General features: G+C 40.8%; 2 protein-coding genes across 2 annotated transcripts in view; one reads left to right on the plus strand and one right to left on the minus strand.

Moving 5' to 3' along the window:
• The window catches only part of LOC126412056 (tubulin-folding cofactor B), a 42,488-nt gene extending 21,745 nt beyond the window's left edge, over nucleotides 1–20,743 (minus strand). The window contains exons 1-4 of the mRNA XM_050081437.1: nucleotides 20,517–20,743; nucleotides 12,303–12,446; nucleotides 8,817–8,910; nucleotides 526–717 (exon numbers count right to left, since the gene is read on the minus strand). Coding sequence (XP_049937394.1) covers nucleotides 526–717; nucleotides 8,817–8,910; nucleotides 12,303–12,446; nucleotides 20,517–20,642 — 556 coding nt within the window. The 5' untranslated portion in view covers nucleotides 20,643–20,743. The remainder of the gene's footprint in view (nucleotides 1–525; nucleotides 718–8,816; nucleotides 8,911–12,302; nucleotides 12,447–20,516) is intronic.
• Nucleotides 20,744–20,752: 9 nt separating this feature from the next.
• LOC126412054 (mitochondrial outer membrane protein SLC25A46-like) overlaps nucleotides 20,753–21,728 on the plus strand; it is a 42,906-nt gene continuing 41,930 nt past the window's right edge. Inside the window, exons 1-3 of the mRNA XM_050081434.1 lie at nucleotides 20,753–21,127; nucleotides 21,240–21,343; nucleotides 21,438–21,616. Coding sequence (XP_049937391.1) covers nucleotides 20,959–21,127; nucleotides 21,240–21,343; nucleotides 21,438–21,616 — 452 coding nt within the window. The 5' untranslated portion in view covers nucleotides 20,753–20,958. The remainder of the gene's footprint in view (nucleotides 21,128–21,239; nucleotides 21,344–21,437; nucleotides 21,617–21,728) is intronic.

Genomic DNA, 21,728 nt, shown 5'->3' on the forward strand with positions numbered 1-21,728 from the left:
GACTAGTTTCAGGGCGAGACACATTTTAAAATCATCTTAACATAGTAAAAAATGGTATTTACAAAGATGTGAAAACCATGTCAAAAATGTATGCTTTGTAACTTCAATGCAAATTTTTGACATGGTTTTCATATCTTTGGAAACATCATTTTTGTCCGCGTTACAATGATTTGAAAATGGGTCTTGGCCAGAAACTAGTCACTAAGTGAACAAAAAAAGTAAAATTTGCAACTTTCGATTGGTTTTTTGTTGTACTAACCATTCATTTGTTGTCAGATCAAATATTACATTCAAATGACAGTATAATGTTTAAATACCAATTATAATTACCTTATTCTCCTTTGACAGTACTATAATATGCAGTTAATTAAATGTGAATGAAGAAATGCGAAACAACAAATCAGGAAATGAGTGTGGAAATCAACAACCAGTGCCTTTATACCAAAGCTCTGGAATCTGACACAGTACAGAATGTGCAGTGCAGTACCTAGTTTTGCTAAGCAACAAATGCAATTTTTTCCATACCTGCATACATCACGGTGCCCCTGCGCTTTGGGTTGCCTGGAACACTGACCTCACAACGGCTACCCACAGTCGCTGCTTTAGCTAAACGTTCATTTTCCTCTTCCTCACGCCGCCTTTCTTCCTCACGTCTTTTCATTTCCTCTTCATTGTACTTACCAAGTTTGTTAGACTCTAGGAAAGCTTTCACCGTGCCTGTAAATGCAGACAAGAAGCAAGATTGTGAATCATTACAATGATCTCTTCCATGCAGCTGCAACAGCACTCTTCTTTTATCAGAACAGTTGCACTTCAAATGGATTTGTTGTATAGATGTGATAAAGATTCAATTGTAATATTATTTTGGCACTTGTCAACTACCATAACAGGTAACTGAGAGTCATATAACATTTATTTAGTCTAAAACATACAGGGTACAGGAAACGAGATTACTCGAGTCTGCAATCACCGAAAAATATACCCCTAGTCATCTATCGTAGATTGTGCTGTAAGACTGTGTATCTGGCCATTATTAACTATCAGCAGGTGAACGTTCAAGTACCTGTTAAATGACACCCTCTGCTTCACACTCACAGCAGGTGGCTCTGTCTCAGCCTGAGGTCTGAGTGAACTATCCCTCCTTTCCAATCCTGCTTCCTCAGACCATCCCTCATTCTTCCCAGCTGAAGGAAATAGATATAGTTTTTTCTAGCTTTTAATGCTTCTTTCAGCAAGTACTTGGAACTCTATATCCTGAACGTCAATATGGCCAGTGATCTAAACATCTTTAATATATTTTTACTGGAAAGCACTGTCAATTTCTTGCAGTAGCATGCGAGGTACCTGGAAGATTATGTTGCATCTTGCACTGGTAATAAACTAAATTGCTACAATGATTATATCAAAGGGAAAACTGACTTGAGAAAACTGTGATACTATAAGGAGGCAGTATGGCAGGCCAGTATCGCTCACAGACAGATATAAAAGTACAAAAGAACCATTTGTTTCTTCCTCAAAGGGATGGGTTAGAAATGGTTAGAAATTATGGGCAAGTTACTCAGATTCAAGGATGAAAGGGATTCAGAACCAAGGATGGGAGGAATTTACCTCTTCTTCTTCTTCTTCTTCTTCTTCATCTTCATCTTCTCCTCATAACACAATACATTTTTAAAGTCAATCTTATGATTCTGTTGCACAGAAGGTCACTTTTCTATGAATATTAAGAACCAAAGAGTTTTCACCAGAAATTTACAGAAAAAGTTAATTAGATGAAAACACAAATTTTGCTAATTTACAAGGAAACAGCATAACTGGCCAGTACTTACATTGTGTGTCCTTGTACATCTACATCTACAAAACCACAAGCCATCTTACAGGATGTAGCAAAAGGTACTTCTGGTACCTATACCTTTTCCCCCACATACCAGTTCCATTCACAAATGGTGTATGGGAAGAATGATTGGCAGTAAAGCACCATATGAGGCCTAATTTCCCCTATTTCTCAACGTGGTGATTTCGTGAAACATATTTGGGTGGAAGTAATGTACTTCTCAACTATTCTTTGAATGTACATTCCTGAAATTTCAATGGTAAACCTCTCCCTGATGCAGAATAACTCTCTTGAAGCGTCTGCCACTGGAGTTCGTCGAGCATTCCATAATGCTCATGACAACCAAACAATACCTTGATATGATGCACACCTGTTTTTGGATCTTCTGTATCACTTCTATTAATCCTTCTTGGTAAGGGTCCCAGACAACGCATAATACTCAAGCATATAGCAAACAAGTGTTTAGTAAAGCGTTTCTCTCATGGATAAATAACATTTCCTTAAGATTCTCGTAATGCATCTCAGTCTGGTATCTGCTTTTCTTACTATTTGTTTTATGTGGGCATTCCACTTAAGGTCGCTCCGGGTGGTTACTCCTAGGTGTTTTATGGTAGTTACTGTTTTCAGTGGTTTGTCACCATAGTATAAATGAACAGTAGAAGACTTCTTCATCAATTTATGCACAATATGTTACATTTATTTACACCCAAGGTCAACTGTTAGTCTTTGTAAAAAACAGCTGGTCCTCAGCAGGTCATCTACATCTATATCTATATTCTGCAAGCCACCTAACAGTGTGTGACGGAGAGTACCTTGAGTACCTCTATCGGTTCTCCCTTCTATTCCAGTCTATTGGTTCTCCCTTCTATTCCAGTCTCGTATTGTTCGTGGAAAGAAAGATTGTTGGTATGCCTCTGTGTGGGCTCTAATCTCTCTGATTTTACCCTCATGGTCTCTTCATGAGATATATGTAGGAGGGAGCAATATACTGCCTGACTCGTCAGTGAAGGTATGTTCTCAAAACTTTAACAAAAGCCCGTACCAAGCTACTCAGCATCTCTCTTGCAGAGTCTTCCACTTGAGTCTATCTATCATCTCTGTAACACTTTCAAGATTACTACATGATCCTGTAATGAAGTGCACTGCTCTCTGTTGGATCTTCTCTATCTCTTCTATCAACTCTATCTGGCACGAATCCCACACCAGTGAGCAGCATTCGAGCAGTGGGCGATCATGTGTACTGTAACCTACTTCCTTTGTTTTCGGACTGCTTTTCCTTAGGATTCTACCAATGAATCTCAGTCTGGCATCTACTTTATCGGCAATTAATTTTATATGGTAATTCCATTTTAGATCACTCCTAATGCCTACTCCCAGATAATTTATGGAATTAACTGCTTCCAGTTGCTGACCTACTATATTGTAGCTAAATGATAAAGGATCTTTCTTTCCATTTATTCGCAGCACATTACACTTGTCTACATTGAGATTCAATTGCCATTCCCTGCACCATGCGTCAATTTGTGGCAGATCCTCCTGCATTTCAGTACAATTTTCCATTGTTACAACCTCTCGATATACCACAGCATCATCCACAAAAAGCCTCAGTGAACTTCCGATGTCATCCACAACCACAAGGTCATTTATGTATATTGTGAATAGCAACGGTCCTACGACACTCCCCTGCGGCACACCTGAAATCACTCTTACTTCGGAAGACTTCTCGCCACTGAGAATGACATGCTGCGTTCTGTTATCTAGGAACTCTTCAATCCAATCACACAATTGGTCTGAAAGTCCATATGCTCTTACTTTCTTCATTAAACGACTGTGGGGAACTGTATAAAACGCCTTGTAGAAGTCAAGAAACACGGCATCTACCTGGGAACCCGTTTCTATGGTCCTCTGAGTCTCGTGGACGAATATCGCGAGCTGGGTTTCACATGATCGTCTTTTTCAAAACCCATGATGATTCCTACAAAGTAGATTTCTAGTCTCCAGAAAAGTCATTATACTCAAACATAATGTGTGTTCCAAAATTCTACAACTGATAGATGTTAGAGATATAGGTCTATAGTTTTGCACATCTGTTTGACGTCCCTGCTTGAAAACGGGGATGACCTGTGCCCTTTTCCAATCTTTTGGAATGCTACACTCTTCTAGAGACCTACGGTACACCACTGCAACAAGGGGGGCAAGTTCCTTCGCGTACTCTGTGTAAAATCGAATTGGTATCCCATCAGGTCCAGTGGTCTTTCCTCTTTTGAGCGATTTTAATTGTTTTTCTATCCCTCTGTCATCTATTTCGATATCTACCATTTTGTCATCTGTGCGACAATCTAGAGAAGGAACTACAGTGCAGTCTTCTTATGTGAAACAGCTTTGTAAAAAGACATTTAGTATTTCGGCCTTTAGTCTGTCATCCTCTGTTTCAGTACCATTTTGGTCACAGAGTGTCTGGACATTTTGTTTTGATCCACCTACTTCTTTGACAAAAGACCAAAATTTCTTAGGATTTTCTGCCAAGTCTGTACATAGAACTTTACTTTCGAATTCACTGAACGTCTCTCACATAGCCCTCCTCACACGACATTTCGCTTCTTGTAACTTTTGTTTGTCTGCAAGGCTTTGGCTATGTTTACGTTTGCTGTGAAGTTCCCTTTGCTCGGTTGTTGTACCACGGTGGCTCTTTTCCATCTCATACGATCTGCTTGGCACATACTCATCTAATACATATTGTATGATGGTTATGAACTTTGTCCACTGATCCTCAACACTATCTGTACTTGAGATAAAATTTTTGTGTTGAGCCGTCAAGTGCTCCAAAATCTGCTTTTTGTCACTTTTGCTAAACAGAAAAATCTTCCTACATTTTTTAATATTTCTATTTACAGCTGAAATCATTGATGCTGTAACCGTTTTGTGATTGCCGATTCCCTGTTCTGCGTTAACTGTTTCAAACAGTTCGGGTCAGTTTGTCACCAGAAGGTCTAGTATGTTATCGCCATGAGTCGGTTCTCTATTTAACTGCTCAAGGTAGTTTTCAGATAATGCACTTAAAAAAATTTCACTGGATTCTTTGTCCCTGCCACTCGTTATAAACGTTTGAGTCTCCCAGTCTATATCTCCATCTTCAGGCCACAAGTGGCCTACCAGGACCAGCCGACCACCGTGTCATCCTTGGGGAGGATGCGGAGAGGAGGAGCGTGGGGTGAGCACACCGCTCTCCCAGCTGTAAAATGGTATTCTTGACCAAAGCCGCTACTATTCGGTCGAGTAGCTCCTCAATTGGCATCACGAGACTGAGTGCACCCCGAAAAATGGCAACAGCACATGTGGCCTGGATGGACACCCATCCTATGTCACTAGAGGGCTCTGAACTGTAATGTGTAACATGGCAGTGTGTAATGTAATTATGTCAGTGTGTGAGAAACAGCGTTTTGCGATCAAGTTATGAATTCGAAGAGTTCATCCACACTACACCAGTGCTGTGACATCTACAACAATCTGATACCTCGGGTTCATTTACATTGATCCTACACGCAGACCCAATGTGGCCCCATCTGATTTTCATCTGTTTCCAAAACTTAAAGAACTCCACTGAGGACTTCACTTTGATAGTGATGCAGGTGGTGGTTCTACCAACAAAGTCAAACATTCTACAGTGACAGTGTCAAGAAACTGGTCTCTCGTTGGGAGAAATGTATTTGTCACTAGGGTGACTACGTTGAAAAATAAATATGTAGACATGTAAAATAAAGATATAGAATTAATAACATTTGTTTTATTTAAAAAGCTTTAACAATTTTCACACAAAATTTGGAACCATTATTTTTCAGCAGGCCCAAGCACTTTTTGTGCAAGAGTTAATTTCTTATAAAAGTTCATCCATGTAATTATAAAACTTTTTTTTGTCTCCATCTGGCATTGTGTACACAAAAACAGCAAATGTTTTTAAACTTGGAAGTTCAACGATAGAAAGTTCTGCATTTTTTCACTGGCTAGATTATTATATTCAGTTACACTGTTGCATTCAATCTTTTCTCTTACATAGTCCCAGCTACTTTGATATTTTCCTACAAGACATGCTTCACGTGTGAGGTGTGTGTTCTCTAACATGTTTTGATTAAGCTAGTGGTTAGTAAAGCGTAGGCCAGAAATGTCATTCAGATCATTTAACATCATTTACATTTCATATTAAAATTAGGTACAGGAAACATACGAAGGGTGTTTAATAAACAATGTACACATTTTTTTTCTCAATGTCTGTTGAAAAAATGCAGAATGTGTTGTGGGACATTGTGGAATATTTCCACTTCAGCCTCTATAGTTTCATGAAATTTCTGTACACGGTGGCGCTATATGTCGCCTTCAAAGTGGCGTTTGTAACTGGGGTGTGTTGCAAGCAGACAGCTATCGTGGAGTTTCTTTTGGTGGAAAACCAGAGCATTGCAGATGTTCACAGGCACTTGCACAATGCCTACGGAGGCCTGGCAGTGAGCATTGGATGGGGTGTCTGTCATCACAGCAACAAAGTCGTGCAAACCTGTCCAATTTCCGAAGTGCCCACTGGCAGCACACAGCTGTGATTCCTGCAATGTTGGAACATGTGGACACACTCATTCAAGATGACCAATAGATCACAATCAAATGCCTTGCTGCTCAACTGGATTTCTGTGCTGGTAGAGCTGACACACTCGTCCACCAGTTGGGGTATTCAAAGATCTGTTGCCTGCCGGTTTCCTCACCGCCTAACAGAAGACTATAAAGACGAATGAAGGACCATACGTGTACGATTGCTTGTGCATTATGAGGCTGATTGTGACAATCTTTTGTTGCACTTCATCACCAGTGATGGAACACTGGTTCATAATTTTGAACTGGAAACAAAATGACAATCCAAGGAATGGCATTGCACCACCCTTCATTTGAAGAAAAAGTTCAAAACCTCACTCTCAGCCAGCAAAGACATGGCAGCAGTCTTCTAGGCCTCTGAAGGAGTTATTCAGTTTGATGTCCTGCCACATGGTGCAACAATCAACTCTGAAGTGCTGCCCCCAGGACAATGAAGAAACGAGTTCAGCACGTTCGTTGCCACAAAAATGCAAACAAACTTCTCCTTCTCCATGAAAACACAAGCCCTTACACAAGTCTGTGCACCCAAAAGGAGCTCAAGAAACTTCACTGGACTATTCCTCCTCATCCACCCCACAGACTGGATCTCGCAGCACCCAACTTCCAACTGTTTGGCCAAATGAAGCATGCGAACAGTACGTGGATGAGGAGGGGGTTACTGATGCAGTAAGGCTTTGCCTCCTATGTCGACCAGTAGAGTGGTACCACGCAGGCATACAGGTCCTCCCAGTAAGGTAGCGTAAGGCTGTCGCACTGAATAGAGATTATATTGAAAAACAAGGTTTTGTAGCTAAAAGAGTGGGTAATAATATGGTGCACTAGAATCTTCGACAAAACCAACCTGCTTTCAGAAAAAAAGTATTACATTACTTACTGAATACCTCTCGTATTATTTCTTACTTGACCACGTGCCTCACTTGTTGCGCTAGTGTCCTTGGTGGAAGAAACTCGTAATTATTTCTAGGGATTCGATTCTTGGTGTCTCATTTTTGGTTTGTTGGTTCACTAGATGTGGGATTCCGTCATTATTCTATTGATATATTTCCAATTTCTTCTTTACTGCAGTTCTTTTCACCCATATATCTATCAATGACTGCATTATTTCTGTATTTGTTGGTCTGAAATTAAGATGGGGAGGTGTGTTGCTGTTTTTTTTTTTTTTCCTGCTCACATGCTGGTTGACAACTGTCTGTTTTTGTTCAGCACTTTCACCTCAAGACAATTACCTTTTATCTGTTCTTTCACTTCAAGACAGTCATTTTTAGCAGCTGTTTCACACCAGGACAGGAGGGGTTTTTTTTCCAGTTTGCCTGTTTGTGTATGTTTTTTAAATGTATTTGGTTTTCCCATTTTTGTCATGTGTATGAAAGGGGCAAATTATTGCAAATATGAATCTTTTCCTGTATGTTTCAACGTGTAGACCATGAGCTGCATATCTGTTCTTTTTTGTTTGTTCCCCCCCCCCCCCCCCCCTCCCCCTCCAGTCATTCAATTTTGTAATTCACAGACAGTCTTATGTACACCTGTAACAGTCTTGATTTTTTTTGTATCATGTAGTGATTCACAGACTTCACTTTTCCATTCAAGCACTGGACATATTAGGAGGTAATGGATGAATTACTTTGTTCACTTTGTGCAGTAGTTTCAGTATGCATTCTGGAGAAGCCATCATGTTCCTCTGAAATTCTGCCAGAGGTTTTAGTGTCGTTTGAGCCACAATAATGATTAATGTACCGTTTGCTGAGATGTCCTCAGTTAACGTCTCTGCATTTTACACTGCTTTTTTGATTGGTGCACCAGATTTTATGAAATTGTGCACAATGAAATGATTATCTAATTTGTCCTGTAGCAATTTATCATAGTTTCTTCTTGACTACCACCTATGGTAAGAACTTTATCTTCATGATTATTTGATGTCAATGCACTACACTTCTGTTTTCCAATATTCAGCCAACTGTTGGAGTTGGTATGCCCTTGCCTTCCTCCAACCTTCAAAATGTATAAAAAGCAGTATGCTACGTGATACAATCTGATAATATAACTACATCCATTGTTGATAGAAGCTCCCTGAATTAGATGATTTGTATTGCAGTTTGGAACTAGACACTGTACAAGGACACACAGCATACCTGAGCAGCTAATGCATCTGGAATTTAGTATGTGTACAAATCATGGGTTACAATTCTAAAGGTAAAATACATTGCTCATTAATACAACTGCAAAACCATGACTGAATCACAAGAACAGAATAAAATGTGTACTGTACACGATTAATTGTAATACAAATAAAGAACTGAAGTTTCAAACTAATGAAACATAACATTAGCAGAAAAAAATCATAATTATTTACCTGGCCTCTTGGCATACTCTTCTGGAGGTAATTCAAATTTTTCAACTTTCGATAGATCTTCAAATTCAGTCTGCAATTCAAATTTGTCAATAACCTGCAAAATAAACACACTGTTATCAACTATCTGAGAATGAAGATTTAAATTTCTGTTACCAACACATTTTTCTGAAAGCTAATTATAATGATCTCTGTAATGTGGATAATTAATAATAATAATAATATACCATGATCTGGCCTTGTAACAATAACAAAGACAGAATTACAATGTCATCGGTGAACCTCAAAGTTTTTATTTCTTCTCTATGAATTTTAATACCTACTCCGAAATTTTCTTTTGTTTCCTTTACTGCTTGCTCAATATACAGATTGAACAACATCGGGGAGAGGCTACAACCCCGTCTTACTCCCTTCCCAACCACTGCTTCCCTTTCATGTCCCTCGACTCTTATAACTGCCATCTGGTTTCTGTACAAATTGTAAATAGCCTTTCGCTCCCTGTATTTTACCCCTGCCACCTTCAGAATTTGAAAGAGAGTATTCCAGTCAACATGGACGGTAAATAGTTTGGACAAGAAGAGAATAGAAGCTTTCGAAATGTGGTGCTACAGAAGAATGCTGAAGATTAGATGGGTAGATCACATAACTAATGAGGAAGTATTGAATAGAATTGGGGAGAAGAGAAGTTTGTGGCACAACTTGACCAGAAGAAGGGATCGGTTGGTAGGACATGTTCTGAGGCATCAAGGGATCACCAATTTAGTATTGGAGGGCAGCGTGGCGGGTAAAAATCGTAGAGGGAGACCAAGAGATGAATACACTAAGCAGATTCAGAAGGATGTAGATTGCAGTATGTACTGGGAGATGAAGAAGCTTGCACAGGATAGAGTAGCATGGAGAGCTGCATCAAACCAGTCTCAGGACTGAAGACCACAACAACAACAACAATTATAATGAGAAGGTACTGCTTTGATGGCGGAGCTATGTTCTTACAAACAGGGTAAGGCTTAGGCAGTACTACTCTGTTCAGTCAATGGGTTCTAAGTAAATACTCCCTTTGTCAGAAAAGTTCCAGGACAGTAATAAAAAGGACCAAATGTTGTTTTTATGTGATCTGGTGTGTACGTGTCCTTGAAGTGATGTTGGCCATATTTCCATCCAAACTCACTAAATTGCTTAGCAACGTACTGTTTGGGTTGTTGATGGAATAGTTGTGGGATAAAATGGATGCTGATTGTGAGCGAAGTGTAAACGCAGCTCAGGAAACCTGCTAGTGAAACGTAGACAATGATTAAGCAAGAATATGAAGATGAGGCACTTTCAAGAAGTCGTGTTTTCAAGTGGCACAAAAGGTTTTGTGAAGGCAGAGATTCAGAGCAAGGTGCCAGAGCTATACAACACAGCACAATATTGTAGTGCCTGTGTTACTCTGAATCACAATGCTATGTTCCTTCAGGCATGCATGCATGTCCAAGGAATTGGCACTGCGACAACTGCAGCCATTATGAAATACATGAAATGTATTTTAATGTACGGAAAGTTCTGGTTGAGAATTATGAATTATTTAGGAATAAAGAAAATGACTCACCGAAAGGCAGAAACACTACATTGTCAATAGGTATGATTATATGATAGCGGAACAAACACTGGTAGCAGTTACTTCTGTAAAATATCTGGGAGTATGCGTGCGGAACGATTTGAAGTGGAATGATCATATAAAATTAATTGTTGGTAAGGCGGGTACCAGGTTGACATTCATTGGGAGAGTCCTTAGAAAATGTAGTCCATCAACAAAGGAGGTGGCTTACAAAACACTCGTTCGACCTATACTTGAGTATTGCTCATCTGTGTGGGATCCATACCAGATCGGGTTGACGGAGGAGATAGAGAAGATCCAGATAAGAGCGGCGCGTTTCGTCACAGGGTTATCTGGTAACCGTGATAGCGTTACGGAGATGTTTAACAAACTCAAGTGGCAGACTCTGCAAGAGAGGCGCTCTGCATCGCGGTGTAGCTTGCTCGCCAGGTTTCGAGAGGGTGCGTTCCTGGATGAGGTATCGAATATATTGCTTCCCACTACTTATACCTACCAAGGAGATCACGAATGTAAAATTAGAGAGATCCGAGCGCGCACGGAGGCTTTCAGACAGTCGTTCTTCCCGCGAACCATACGCGACTGGAACAGGAAAGGGAGGTAATGACAGTGGCCCGTAAAGTGCCCTCCGCCACACACCATTGGGTAGCTTGCGGAGTATAAATGTAGATGTAGATGTAGAATGGAAAGTACAGAGATTTGCTAGCTTTAGGAATGACCTCCTTTTTTTCAAGCTTGTAGGAAAAACATGCACACGAACACACACAACTCACTCACATGCACACACCTGTCTCTCTACATTGTGCTCTGTTCACTGCCAGCTCTTTCCTAGCCTACAGTGAGTGTACTGTGATCAGGTGGGGGTGCAGCGTGGAGTAGGGTGAGGATGGAGAGGGGTGGGAGGCAGGTAGGGGGTTGGGGGAAGCATCCAGCAGCTTGTGGGAGAGTGAGGAGCCATCTGTGAGCTAGCTAGGGGTGCAGATAGAGGGGGCAGTGGCAAGATGGCTAGGCACGCGATTTCGTACACTATAGCATGAGATAGTAACAAACAACTAGCTGACACAAAATGGGCAGGGTACTGGCGCAGGGGATGGTGTGCACACACGCAAGCACTCACAATGCATGAACATGAACACACACACACACACACACACACACACACACACACACACACAATTGGGTGGGGGTGGAGGACAGCAAATTACTTTAGGTTTAGGGCAGGGAGGTTACGGGAGTGAGGGATTCACTGTAAGGATAGCTCCCGTCTACGTAGCTCAGGAAAGCTGGTGGTGGTGGGGAGGATGCAGATGGCATGGGTTGCAAAGCATGTTGTGCTCTGCTGCATGTTGTGCCACTGGGTGGTCCACCTCGTCTTTGGCAACAGTTATGCAGTGGACATTCATTGTAATTGACAGCTGGTTGGTTGTCATACCAACGTAAAATGCTGTACAGTGGTTGCAACAAGATCGACCACCCAGTGGCGCAACGTGCAGCAGGGCACAATCTTTTGTTTGTGTACCTATCGACGATGCAGCACTTCTCCCTTTCGGTGAGTCATCTCCGTTATTCCTAAATAATTCGTAGCTTAATAAATCACCTGAACCAAGGGTCATTCCTGTCAAATCTTCACATTACTGAGAGGTAAAGACTGGGGAAAGGAAGATTCCAAAAATTCAAGGTCCAACCATTTTCGATCTCATGGCCTTTTGATTTCCAGGCATGCACCTTATTTATTAGACCACCAAATATACTTGCTGAAAATAGAGTATGTAATGATCCACTGTAAGCATATCTTTAACACTCTATTTGCAATAAAATTAAGAGGAGAATATGTAGTGAGGTCAGATTTAGAAAAAAGAATAAATACAAATAAAAAAAGAATAAATACAACTCACATGCAAACGCATTCCATCTTCAATGGGGAAAGATCCCAGTATAGCAGTATCATCCTCCAATTTCGACACAAGTGTGTCTTCCTTGTTATATAGTTCTATTTTCATAGTTGCTGCACTTCCACCTGTCAGTAATTCAAGTTTGTCCTGTAACAGAGAAAAACATGGATGTCCTTTAGGAACATGTGTCATTCAAGTTTAGCACTAATGATTAAAAATTAAATTGCCAATGGCACTTAAGTTCTTCTCCAGAGTGTAGAAAAGCCATTCCACAGTTAACAGTCATGACTTCTGTGATAATGGCTGAAGCATTAAGAATTTCTTCACGGATTTTCTGTGGCTCAATGATCCAAAGGTTTACTGGAAGATTACAAAGGTACAGGTTCAAGGCTCTAACCTTGGTTGGGCCTTTTTTCTGGTATTTCATGTGATTTCATTTCTGACAAAGAAAGTTCATATTACACTGTGGCAACAACATGCCGCTTCCAGTAACACTGTGACTAGAAAAGCACTGTGTTATTCAAAACAAACTACACATCAAAAATTGATTGTTTTTTGTTCACTATGTTTTACATTCATTAACAGTGTTTTTAACAAAATGAACCTTCATGGTACTTCGTATAAGTCTAAAATTATTTTGAATAAAAAAATTGGTCCATGTAACATTATTGACAAGGTGTAATTTTGCATATGACAACCTATAATAAACTGCTCAAACTCAACCATGCCAGACATAGTAAAGACTAGTTACCTGCAGCTGTGCTCACTTACAGTAATTTTGTTGTTATGAGTGATGGTGAATAAGTAAGACGTTGTACTTGCAATAATATCAGCTGCCCTCAAATGTCTGCCTGTTCTAGTAAGCACAGCAACCGATGTGCACCCTCTCCCCCTCCCCTGCCACTCCACTGCCCCCCCATGCTTGACTAAGTGGCATGCGCAACGTCACTGCCGAGCTGTGCGTGCCAAGGAGCATGGGCAGTAGCACTCATGAATGGATTGCACTACTGACGTAATATACATCATACAATGTGGACATTATGTAACAAATTTAATAATTTTTAATGCAGTTTATGTTCATTTTTAAGTAGTCCTTGTTCTTCCTCAGGAAGTAAGATGTCTTTATACTGAATTTCATCAAAATCAGTTCAACAGTTTAGTCATGAAAACATAAAAGATAGAGTTAAATAATTTTAGTATGTAAGTATGGACTGAACATGCTGAGGATTATATAAGCATTGTATTCATTAAGTTGAATTGTATTATAAGGTGTACAACTTTGCTTCCGTCGTTTTTTCCCCCCATATTTGAGGCTTTAATGAAACAATTTGGTTACACATGTATCATTCAAAGTATTTTCCATCGCTGGCCACTACTTTCTCCCATCTTTTGGGCAGGGTACGAATCCCGCATCGAAAAAATTGTTCATCTTTTGAAGCGATCCACAAATTGATCCAATTTGTAACTTCTTCATGAGACTGGAAGTGTTGGCCATTGATCTAAACAGGTGATAGCTAGAGGGAGCAATGTCTGTAGAATGCGGCAGGTGGGGTAGGATTTTCCATTTTAAGGTTTCCAAGTACGTTTTGACCTCCTTTGCAACGTGGGGTCAAGCATTGTCGTGCTGCAAAAGCACTTTATCGTCCCTCTCGCAGTATTGTGGCCTTTTGTCTTTTAATACTCTGCTCAAACGCATTAATTGCATTCGATAATGAGCACTTGTGATTTTTTTCACTTGGTTTTAACACCTCATAGTACACGATGCTGAGCTGGTCCCGCCAAATGCAGAGCATGATCTTGGAGCCATGAATATTCAAGACTGTTGACTTGGAAGCTTGACTGGGATATCCCCATGATTTTTTGTGTTTAAGGTTAGCGTAATGAACCCATTTTTCATCCTCGGTCACAATGCGATGCAGAAATTCCTTCCGTTTTTGCCCCTGAAGCAACTGCTCACAAACACACAAATGCCGTTCAATGTCTCTTGGTTTCAGCTCACGTGGGCTCCAAGTTCCTGCTTTCTGAATCATGTCGATAGCCTTGAGACATTTTGAAATGGCTTTCTGTGTCACTCCCACTAATTGTGCCAATTCTTCTTGAGCTTGACGCGGCGAGTCTTCACTCAGCAATGTCTCCATTCTCTCTTCCATCACTATGCCTGTCTGCGACATTAAAATCACCATAACTGAAGCGTTGAAACCACTCACTATACATTCTTTCACTAATAGCGTCCTTACCACACACACTTGAGAGCATTTGGTGAGACTCAGCCACTGTTTTCTTCATACTGAAACAAAACAGTAACACCTCCCACAAATGACGAGAATCAGGCCCGTAAACTGACATTTTCAATCAAGAACAACTTAATGATGCAGACACAAATCAACTAATGTTTAAATGAGATTATGTGGTCTGACATCCAAGCTAACTGCCTGACGTCTGCGATCTGTTTCTTTCGACCACTACTTACCGTTGTCGCCACCTATCGGCAAACGGTGGAAGCAAAGTGGTACACCTTTTACATAAAATATATCAACCAATAAGAGCATTTTCACAAATATGATATGGTTCCAACATCAAAGAGTAAACAGGTTTTTCAAGGAGTAAATATGTTTCCGTATGTTGCTTTGTATTACGATATCTTTTTTCTGTGATCCGATTATTATGAAATACAGCCTAAGCAATAACCCACGTATCAAGTTACCTACAATAACATTTATCTAGCAGTTTTGGACATTTGAGTGTTCAGACAGACATACAGAACAGTTTTTTTTTTAGTATAGACAATATCCAAACACTACCTGAATATATATAGGGTAGATTAACATCAAAGCTACCCTCAATTCTTTAAAAAAGTTACATAAAAATATACTACTGGACTAATTGCATGAAATTTCATGTACAAACAGAATCAGGTCATACCACACCCGACTAAGAGGTGGACAACAAATTAAAATAGAAAGACATAAAAGCATCTCTCACTGCATAACTTCTGGACAAACTGCTATCATATTTTTCATATATTCACTATTACTATTTCACAAAATAATATTCTGAGCTGATGTACCTTCACTCATGATCCCTGTGATTTCTGAGATCGTGCGTTCAAACAGTTTACAGGCCTGCTAATTGAGGCCACATGGGTCGGACCCCTGGCACGCTCTGGCGAGCCGCCAAAGAAAGTGTTATTTAAGTGATCACAAACGAGTGCTCAGCTTATTCTTACCCTGTATTACTGTTGGCCACTCAAAGTGTTGACCTCATTCTATACCCTGTATTACTGTTGGCCTGTCAATGTGTTCAGTGCTACATGCAACCTGTATCCTACGAGTTGCTCTATGAAGTACTATGTTCCGTAAATCATGTTTGTTCTTGCTATAGCAAACTTGGTGACAAGTGAAGGTTACATTTTCTCTGTGTTTCTCATTTCCCAGCAGCAATCTTTCATGAAACAACAGCAGGCTCTCACCACCGCTCTATATCAAGTGGCATCTGCGTCTTCGCGGCACGTTATTCTCCCATCAGTGCAACCGTTGCCCTTCCTGGCATACGACGAATTGACTAAAGAGTGGGGTTACTATGAGGCATGGCTACACCAACATTTCCAGGTATTTTGTGTGTATGATGCAAACCTGTGTAGGCTTACAAAGCCTGGGCTGCAGAATTACACAGGCTGGGCCTTCGCTGTAAATTTGTCACAGGTACCTATCATGAATCTAAGCTGATCGCATGGTGTGTGACATTATTTGTCTGATCCCAGAAAAATTATTTCAATGTGAGAATCTGATGCTTATGGATGTGCTCAATATAGCACACTCCTTTAAAGTGTTATAGGCTGCAGCCGATCAGATTGCTGTGTGCGGGGAGATATCGGAAGTTGCTCAGTCAACTCCTGTTAGTCACGCTGCAAGTGTTCAAGATTACAGAGGAGCCGTTGCAGCAGTACAACCTTCAACTCAGCATCGCATGGGGCAGCGTCTGTTAACAGCCACAGCAGAAACAGGATGCATCACAGCAGTGGCCGCGTGCCCCCTGTTCGACTTGCCGGTACTGCTTGGTCCAACACGAGCGTTGGGCAGTTTGCAACCAGTGTAACACCTCTTCAAACGTGGCAGACACAGTAGTACTGGTGGACATAAACTGTATCTCTACAATGACTGTTTCCCTAAACTTGTGTGCATTAAATAAACCACTAAAAATGCAAGTGGGCACAAAAACTGCAGTGGCTTTAGTAAATGCACAAACATATGTGGACTTCGGCTCCCCTCCCCTCACACAGGTTTCCCAGAAGCTGGTTGGTTACAATAAACAGTAGATTCCGATCTTAGGTCAGTTCTCCACTCCTGTCTCTTACAAATCTGTTGTTCGCCCTCTCACCTTCCTTGTTGCAATTTGTTCCCATACCGCAGACCTGTCTGGGTAAGGTGCATTTAACGCTTTCAGTTCCTCCATTGCCGACAAGGTGGTGGTGGTGGTGATTAGTGTTTAACGTTCCGTCGACAACGAGGTCATTAGAGATGGAGCGCAAGTTTGTGTTACGGAAGGATGTGGAAGGAAATCGGCCGTGCCCTTTCAAAGGAACCATCCCGGCATTTGCCTGAAACGATTTAGGGAAATCACGGAAAACCTAAATCAGGATGGCCGGAGACGGGATTGAACCGTCGTCCTCCCAAATGCGAGTCCAGTGTGCTAACCACTGCGCCACCTCACTCGGTGCCGACAAGGTAAATTTAGTGTCTGATCAAGCTCTGTATTAGCAACTGGAGTCCAGTTTTCATCTCTTGTTTTCCTCTGGTTTCAGTTGTAGGTTTCCAGGCCCTCATTACCACTAAATAGTCCGCCTTCCCTCGTATTTTTTGGACGTGACAGGTGCTTGTCGTGTTGCGCGACTTTGTTAAGGTCAACTCGATGTCATTCAGCCTATTTCTCTCAGTGAATCTGCTACACCACTGGTTGTCGTTAAGAAGCTGATGGGTAAGCTTCACCTTGCGGTGACTTTACTATCACGATTAATGCACAGCCTGCGATAGATATATACCCGAAGCCCCACCCTGACGTATTGCTTGCAAAATTGTCAGGTGACCATTATTTTTCCAAGCTTAGCTCCAGCTCCCCTCGGATGAGGCTACTAGGCACCTTCTTGTTGTCAGTACACCTTTTGCCCTATATCAGTATCAACACTTGCCTTTTGGGATTGGAATGACTCCTTACCCTCTCCCTTAAAACCCACTTCCTTTCGTCTTTCCCTCTCCTTAAGTACTTTGTAAAGAAAGGTATGAAAGTAAATGACATTCATGCCAATTTCCAGAATGCACTGGGAGACTCTGTTCCTTCATATTCAACTGTTTCCTAGTGGGCAGATGAATGTAAATTTGGTCATGAGAGCTTAGATGATGATCCGCACAGTGGTCAGCCAAGATGTTTCACAACTCCAGAAATCATTGCAAAAATGCACAAAATGTTTGTGGAGGATCGCCGATTAAAAGTGTGTGAAATTGCTCATTCTTGACAGATGTCATCTGAAAGGGTATATCACATTTTAACTGAAGAATTAGAAATGAAAAAATTATCTGCAAGGTGGGTGCTGCGACTCCTGACGCCGGATCAGAAACACTTGTGCCGTCACCATGGCAAAATTACACGAACTACGGTATGAATTGTTGCCACACCTGCCTTATTCACCTGGTATAGGTCTGTCAGACTTCCATCTCTTCCCAAAACTGAAAGTTTTTCTTGGTGGACGAAGATTCATTTCAAAGGAAGAATTGATAGCCGGAGTTGACAACTATTTTGCAGGCCTCCAGGAAACTCATTTTCGAGATGGGATGAAGGCACTGAAACATCGTTGGATCAAGTGCATTAATCTACAATTAGACTACATTTAAAAATAAAAAAAAGTTTCAGTGACAAAAGACTTACCTTAGGGGGAAAAAAAGGACAGGTATACGCTCGCGCGCGCACACACACACACATATCCATCCGCACATACACAGACACAAGCAGACATTTGTAAAGGCAAAGAGTGTACACGATCAAAGGCAGAGCCACGTGTGAAAGCACCCACGTGATTTACCAACTGACCTGCCTACACTGTGAAGCTTTCTATGTGGGAATGACCAGCAACCAACTGTCCATTCGCATGAATGGACACAGGTAGACAGTGTTTGTTGGTAATGAGGATCACCCTGTGGCTAAACATGCCTTGGTGCACGACCAGCACATCTTGGTACAGTGTTACACCGTCCGGGTTATCTGGATACTTCCCACTAACACCAACCTGTCAGAACTCCAGAGATGGGAACTTGCCCTTCAGTATATCCTCTCTTCTCGTTATCCGCCAGGCCTCAACCTCCGCTAATTTCAAGTTGCCACCACTCATACCTCACCTGTCTTTCAACAACATCTTTGCCTCCGTACTTCCGCCTCAACTGACATCTCTGGCCAAACTCTTCGCCTTTACAAATGTCTGCTTGTGTCTGTGTATGTGCAGATGGATATGTGTGTGTGTGCGCGCGCGAGTGTATACCTGTCCTTTTTTCCCCCTAAGGTAAGTCTTTCCGCTCCCGGGATTGGAATGACTCCTTACTCTCTCCCTTAAAACCCACTTCCTTTCGTCTTTCCCTCTCCTTCCCTCTTTCCTGATGAGGCAACAGTTTGTTGTGAAAGCTTGAATTTTGCGTGTATGTATGTGTCTGTTTGTGTTTCTATCGACCTGCCAGCGCTTTCGTATGGTAAGTCACATCATCTTTGTTTTTTTTTTTTTTATCTTCAAATATGTATATTAAATAAACTTGCTGTAAAAATTCATGATGTTATCTAAAAGAGTTTTTAAGATAAGCAATTTTAAAGTTTTGAATACAAATTAAATTTACCATTTCCGAAGGTTCGGAAAACGCAAAACATAAAAACTTTATTTCATGAAAATCTAAAGAGGTGGGTGTAAAATTTATTTTTTATTGGGTGATTTGGTATGGAATGACCCTCTTGGGAAAAAGCCTGGCTTCTCTAGTCGCACCTATGCTCATTCCAGAAGAATCAGAGAGTTGTCATGGGTGACCATGATGAGGAGAGTCATCACCAAATGAAGAATAGCATTCAACAATGGCTATCCCTACATTGTATTATAATCTAACTGGCAAGGTTGAGAGTGACTTGAGGATAAACATTGTCATCCTTAAGTCTTCTAATTACTACCAAAATCAGGAAAGAGAGTGCAGGCCATATACAGTAATGTTGTCGGCAAATGATGAAAGCCATTCTATGGTCAAAGCGGACAAGCGGAATCACAGCTATGAGTACACTATGGATATTTCATATCTGAAGAAATATGTGGGCACTCTAACTCAATGAACTGAGGTCGTTTACAAGACTAGAATTTTACAGAATATATATTTATGATGTTTCCTGGGGTGTGACTAATTTTTTGCCCTGTGTAAGGATGTTTGTCAGCAATAATGTGACAGTACTTCATGCAGGTATAAAACCCAAAGGGGAATGTGAAGGTAAACAACTGCCAATAGGACTCTGCCTAAACTGTGGTGTTCAAACCAGTACATGTGTGATGATTAAAGGTTTCGTTAAGTTATGCCTAATGACTTCTTACATTCCTGGACTGTTATTACATAAAACTTTTCCCCGTCATATGTTGTTTTCTATACATTCCATCGTGGAGGAGAACGTTAGAAAGGCTTTGGGTGTCAGTAGAGAGAAGAAATTATCGAAAACAAATTGTGTGTGTTGCCTTGTTAATTAATTTTCGCAAATCTGGTAAAGGCCAATCTAGATTACGTACCCATGTAATAAATGACCACCAACCACGAGCAAAAATACATTACTTCGAAAACGGCTGATTCCGAGTCATTATAGCCCTACTAAATAAGAGGTGTGTATCTAATAACCCTAAATGTAGATTGTTAATTGTACGGGATTAAAGTTGCATTTATGCTAATGGAATGAAATGATACTTGCGACGACCGTCGTCATTTGTCACTTATCACTTTACTAAGAAGGTTTTCAAATTAAAGACGGGATCTCTTAAATTTTTAACTCGTATGCAATTATGTATGACTTTTCTTGTTCCCGTTAAAAATATCGAAATAGTTCTACGCAATCCTCTGGAATATCTTTATTATTTTGAGCGGTAGTATTAAAATTTATTAATTTTATTATGTCTTCAGAGTTCACCTTAACCAACTTACAATTTTGGAAGTGACAAACCTTGAGTTCTCGAACAGGTACATTTTTCTGAAATCGTCGTTCTATGCTGGCTCCGGATTGTTGCTTGGAGGTAGTAATAACAACATTTACATAATGCGGAGTTATCACAGTAAATGTATCGGCCATTGTTATGTATTATGCAGATTTATTTAAAAAGTAAAACCCCACACACAAATTTTATGTACAAACTAGTATCAGATTGTCAAAGATTCTCCGTTGCGTACACAAACCAAAGACACACGTTATCGCGATGATTGACGGCTCATTTCAAATATGGGTTATGACTAATAGAATTAGATAAAGAATTGGACACAGGTGCAAATTGCATTCGGTATTTTAAGCCCGAAACGAGAGACCCTTCACTGCACGAGTGTTCGTAGTTGTCTGCGTGATTCTCATAGGAGATGTAAACACAAAATCTGCAACATCGTTGATGTAAAACATGGCTGGTCTTGAAAGATATCCGATATTGCCAGACGATAGCCAACGTACATGGGAAAGAATATATGAAAGTGCTGAATCAAATAATGAGTTTCGAAATTTGGCACATGATATTTCGCAGCCCGCGGAAAGGTTTAAGCCGGCGCGTCCTACCTCATTTCCCGATGATGGTGATTTTGCCTAATGATTACCTGCTGCTATTTTTTTCACGTAGTATTAAATGATTCGAATGTTTATATCTAGTTGTTTGAGTGAAAGTAGCTTAACATCGTGTATTCACAGATGTTGCGGTACGGAAATATATTGGTGCTGGAGTGGGGTTAGCCAGTCTTATAACAGAAAATTTACTTAGTCACCCATTTGTTGTCCTGCGTCGTCAATGCCAGGTGAGTTTTATTGAGGGCAGAAAATCTGCTGGAAGACTGTATACTTAACATAGTGAAATCCTAGAAAATGTTGGCCGATGTGAAATTCTTGTAGGTCCACAACAACTCTGTTCGGTATCACCTCCTGCCTGTCACACTGCTGCCTGTGATGGTCCACTTACACCAACGGCAAGGTTTCACAACGCTATGGAAGGGGCTAGGCAGTGCCTTGCTTGTCAGAGGAATGACCTTGGCAGTTGAGGACATAATCAGTAAAGTTACACCATGGCCTAAGTAAGTACTTCTTTTATGGGTTCTGTGTTACCACTCTAATTTAAAACCCAATTCAGAGCTCCATTTCCAGACTGCCACACCAATTTCAGGAAGTGCAGTGTATGCCTGTAAT

This window comes from Schistocerca serialis, chromosome 7, assembly GCF_023864345.2.
Source record: "Schistocerca serialis cubense isolate TAMUIC-IGC-003099 chromosome 7, iqSchSeri2.2, whole genome shotgun sequence".
NCBI lineage: Eukaryota > Metazoa > Arthropoda > Insecta > Orthoptera > Acrididae > Schistocerca > Schistocerca serialis.